This window comes from Rhamphochromis longiceps, linkage group LG8, assembly GCF_057381845.1.
Source record: "Rhamphochromis longiceps isolate RC_006_pf linkage group LG8, R_longiceps_female_GT1.1, whole genome shotgun sequence".
In the NCBI taxonomy this organism is placed as follows: Eukaryota; Metazoa; Chordata; class Actinopteri; order Cichliformes; family Cichlidae; genus Rhamphochromis; species Rhamphochromis longiceps.
In genome coordinates this window covers 18,840,045-18,844,536 of record NC_140564.1, presented here as the reverse complement: position 1 = coordinate 18,844,536, position 4,492 = coordinate 18,840,045, and the positions used below count along the sequence as shown (strand labels likewise).

At 41.9% G+C, this 4,492-nt stretch overlaps 1 protein-coding gene across 2 annotated transcripts; it reads right to left on the bottom strand.

The window, feature by feature from the left end:
• Nucleotides 1-324: 324 nt before the first annotated feature.
• LOC146663503 (carbonic anhydrase 4-like) lies at nucleotides 325-2,205 on the bottom strand. 2 transcript variants are annotated; one of them, XM_085415285.1, is made up of 8 exons: nucleotides 2,133-2,205; nucleotides 2,022-2,048; nucleotides 1,763-1,933; nucleotides 1,391-1,539; nucleotides 1,180-1,275; nucleotides 900-978; nucleotides 631-803; nucleotides 325-516 (listed from the first exon to the last, which is right to left on the bottom strand). In XM_085415285.1, exons 1-8 carry the CDS (start codon nucleotides 2,203-2,205, stop codon nucleotides 325-327), a joined length of 960 nt encoding a protein of 319 aa, XP_085271411.1. The 2 variants fall into 2 exon arrangements, with proteins under 2 accessions (XP_085271411.1, XP_085271412.1); XM_085415286.1 differs by having other exon boundaries at nucleotides 631-794.
• Nucleotides 2,206-4,492: the final 2,287 nt, after the last annotated feature.

Genomic DNA, 4,492 nt, shown 5'->3' with positions numbered 1-4,492 from the left:
TAAATGCATTAGTAGCTGCACTGATGGAGGCAAAATGAAAACTTGTGCATGTCATTGCTTAAAGTAAACTAGACTGATATGTAACAACAGGCAAGTTCTTTGTAGCAGGTAGCCATAATCAAGAAATAGCAGAAATAACATGGGAGCAGAGGAAGCCTTCACCTTCATAAATTACTTTTCACACTTTTTATGATTATGTCAAACATAAAGAGCTCCATTAGAAATCAGCGAAGCTCAGTTTTAATTAAATGGGGAAAGAATGCATGTGCTGAAGTGAGGCAACAGGTTGATCAGCAAAGTTGCTGATGATGTCCTCTTTCTATTTTAGCTCCAACTCGAGCCCAGTGTAAGGCTGAGGAGCAGCAGACCCAGGGAGAAGCAGGTTGTGGAGGCAGAACTGTTGCTCCTCTGAGTCCAGACTATTCTATCTGTTTGGTTTTGTACACTTCTGTAGACGTTTGTCATGAGTTGTGATGTGCTGTCGTTGAAGTGCAGTGTGGTGCTGAAGAGGTCAATCTGGTAGTGAGACATTTTTTTGTTTCCAGTTAGCTCCATGAACCACTAACAGTGTTTATGTGCTTGCAGCAATGATAATTAGGAGACACAAGGAAGAAATGAAATAACACCTACCAGATCTTTGCTGACTTTAATTGGTTCCTTAAAAACGGTCCAGACCACCGCCTCATTACAAGCGGGGATCGTCAAAGATCCAAGGTAGCGGTAATACTTAGAGAGAGACACATTGCCAAGCAGGTCTTTCAGGGAAAACCCAGCTGCAGCCGAATTAAACGAAACTTTGTTGTCTGAGGACAGAAACAAGGCCTACATGAAGGAACTATTAATGAGACGATTTCGAGCCAGAAACAGGAGAGGAGTTTTTTTTTAAAAAAAAATGTTACCTTTTTCTGTGATGTTGGCCAAGTAAGAGGTCAAATTGCGCCAGCTTTCCGGCTGACCAGTTGAGTTGCCTGACATTACCTGGGAAAAAAAATGTGTATTGATTGTGTTGTTTTCCCCACCTCATAGTTTAAAATAGACCAACACGGAAAAACACCTCAATGATATAGTGACGTTGTAATACATAATAATTGTAATACATAATAATTATCTCTAAGACATAACAGCTATATCTGAAGTAGACAGCAGGCATTATAAAAACTTGCTTGCTGCTTCTCTCACCTCAATAAAGAAACCAAGTGCAGCAATTCCGATGGGATCTTTAGCAGCTTCAATTATATTCCGATTGTAGATTGGCTTGGTGTTCACAATATGCAACTGGGAAAAGTAAGTTATTTAGTTGGATTTTTTCTTGTTTTTAATATCAATATTAAGATTTTATTAGCAAAAAGAAATGTCAATATCATCAATACAAAATGAAAAAAATCTGTGCCTCCATAGGATAGCGCTTTCCATCCACTGTGTGCTCTGAGCCGGGGACAGAGGAGCCGTTGCCCCAGTGGAAGTGGAATTGCACGGTGTCATATTCTCCGCACAGGTCCCCTCCTGAAATCTTAACTCCGCACTCAAGGGTCACTTTGACTGGAAGAAGGAGGAAAAACAAAAACATGGTGAAGTTACACCTAACCTGAAAGAAGTAAGAGGAAATGTTCAGGTCCAAGGCAGTTTAATTGTAGAGAAGAGGGGGGCGCTGAAATCCAAGTAAGACATGTTGTCTTTTTTTTCTTTTTCAAATTATTATTACTATTATTATTATCTAAAAAACACGAGATGACACTTTTGTGGCCTTACACCCGGTGTTTACCTGTGTCGCCAGTATTTTCTATGGATGTCATTGCGGAGGTGTTGTCATACTTGAAAAAAGTGAATTCAGTCAGTTTGTCGTTCGGTGTGGCAGATGCTGAGACGATGTTAATGGGTGACTGTCGGGTGCCGTTGCAATATTCCGGGGAAATTGTTGACCAGGTTGTGTCATCTATAAGCAGAAAGGGCACATAAAGTCACCGGAGAGCGGTCACCCAGTGGGCAACATGGAATAGATAATGGAGATATTGGGTACTTACTGCAGGATGGGAGATGATAACACCAGGCTAGATAAAAAAAAAAAAGATGGGGTTAAAACAGGACATTCAGATTCCCTTATGTAGACAAAAAGCTCTTAAGTGAATACATACCTATAGAGTCCGATGCGCAGTGAGCGGTGGGTAGGACGCACACAACAAACGCAACAACTTTAAACCACTCCATCTGAAAAGAGCAAAAAGCCACATTGTTTAGAATCGCACATATTTAAAAAAAAATACATTAAATTAAATTAAAATACTTTGAAAAAATGTAAAACACAGAAATAAATGAATGAATTTATGAATTAACATGTTGCTGTATGGAATGACAAATTTACCTATATAAAAACTTTCACCATTCAATTCTAAAAATTAACTAATGCTAAAATTTCAAATGCTGCAGTTAATAGAGAAAAGAATGCAACAAATGCAGGTTTCTAACTGTAGCCACTTCACCTGAGCAGCACAGTGTCTTACCTTTGATGCACCTGTGCCTCCGTTCAGCCTGTTTTCAGATGCAGCTCACCTCACCCTCCCTCTTTTTATTCCCTCAGTGCATCCTGCTGCTGGCTGGACACCGCCTCCATGTAACATGTGAGTTGGTCTTTATCTCTCCGCAATAATTTCGCGGAAGTACAACGGAGTATTAATGCGACATTAAGAAAAAAAAATACATTATCGATCATTTTGAGAATAAAGTCGAAATTTCGAGTTTAAAGTCGTAATTCTAGATTACACTCGTTATTTCAAGACAAAGCGGAATCGCACTTCAGAATCGGTTTGCGTAACAAGAAAATAAATACTTTTTCTTTTGGCACATTGACAAAGTGTAGGTGTCATTATAAAAAGGTGAAAATATGAAGAAAACTGCACCTTGGGCAGACGGAAAAAACACACAACTTTGGACAGAAAGGTTACGTAAAGGTTATTACAGCCTCGTGCAATAAATATGATGCATGTTTTATAACAAGACGGCTGATAAATTTAATCCAAACAAGGCATTTTGTAAAGGGTACAGCAAACTTTTTCTTCAAAATAGTTTCGACTTCAATCTCAAAATGATCAAAATGATCGTTTTTCTTAATGTGGCCTTAATACTGTGTCGTGATGATTAATGATCTCACTTTTTTCATTTATTGTTTTACACAATCAGGAACTGTTTTGTTTTTGTTTTGTTTTTTTTTTTGTTTTTTTGCCTGTCCCGTTTGGCTCTTTTGCCATCAGAATTGTTGTCTAAAGGCAAAGAAAGATGCCCAACGGATTTACTTTACCAAATTGACCATCCCAGCCTTGCCGTAATGGTCCATTTGATTCACCTTTTATTGTTTATTTTATTTTCACTTGCTGAATACGGGACAGACTTGACTGGGGGAAAGAAGGGGAGAAAGAAAGAGGGAAAGAGAAACAGCTGAGAAGAGGGACGGGGGAGAAGGGCAAAAAACAAAAACCAACAGAATGAGCGGGAAAAAAAAAGAAAAAGAAAAAAAAATGCATATATCGATCACCTGGATCACCTGTTGAGAAAGAAAAAAGAAAACAAGCAGAAGAGAACAAGAGTAATAGAATAAACAACATCACAATGATATATGGGAATATGACAGTAAATACTAAATATTAAACATTATTGTGCAGCACATAAGATCAACAGAACACAGTGTGCTTTGAGGTAGGAGCCAAAAAGGGTGTCGTTTGTGGGTGTGATCACCCGTGTGTACACCTGTGAGCATGGACGCGCTTGTTTTTTTTTTTAAAGGTTCCTTCATGTAATGATCTGCTAGAGGGTGTGGGGGGGGGCACAGCCCCGTCCTCCAGGGCATGAAGCAGGTATGGAGGAGATCAAAACTCCAGACATCCAGAGGCCCCCAGAACACAAGAGACCAAGGAAGACCAACAGAGGGGCAGCTGCGCCACTGTCCCAGTAAGAGCTGAGGAGAGTCCCAGATGAGGGCTCACTCAGCAGCCGCGGAGCAGAAGCCAGGGGGGGTTGCAGTGACGCGCCCGTGAGCTCCGCCGGCAGCCAGCTGTGCTTGAGTGACCGAGCCCCACCTCCGAAGTGGCCCGAGCGAGCCCCAGGCTCCAGGCCCCGATAAGCAGCCACCAAGGAGTGAGCCGGTGTGTACCTGGGCGCCCATCCCCAGACACAAGTCCGCCACTGGCAGGGGAAGTGGTGGTGGGGGGAGATAGGCCTCCAAACCTTGGAGGGCCTGAGATGTCCCCAGAGAGGTGGCGTCTGATACCCAACCTGACATATAGACACAGACATACAGGCACACACAGATACAAACATCCATTCCCACCCTCATGCTCTCATATGCACTTACTCCACACTCAACCAACGTGGAGACAAACATAAAGAGACGCTGTACACACGATCACACTCCCCAAGCGTACTCTACGAACCGAGTCTAGGTACCCTTGCCCCTGGAGGGGGGAACTGCACCTAGACCCAGGTGGTGTTACCCTTTTCCCTT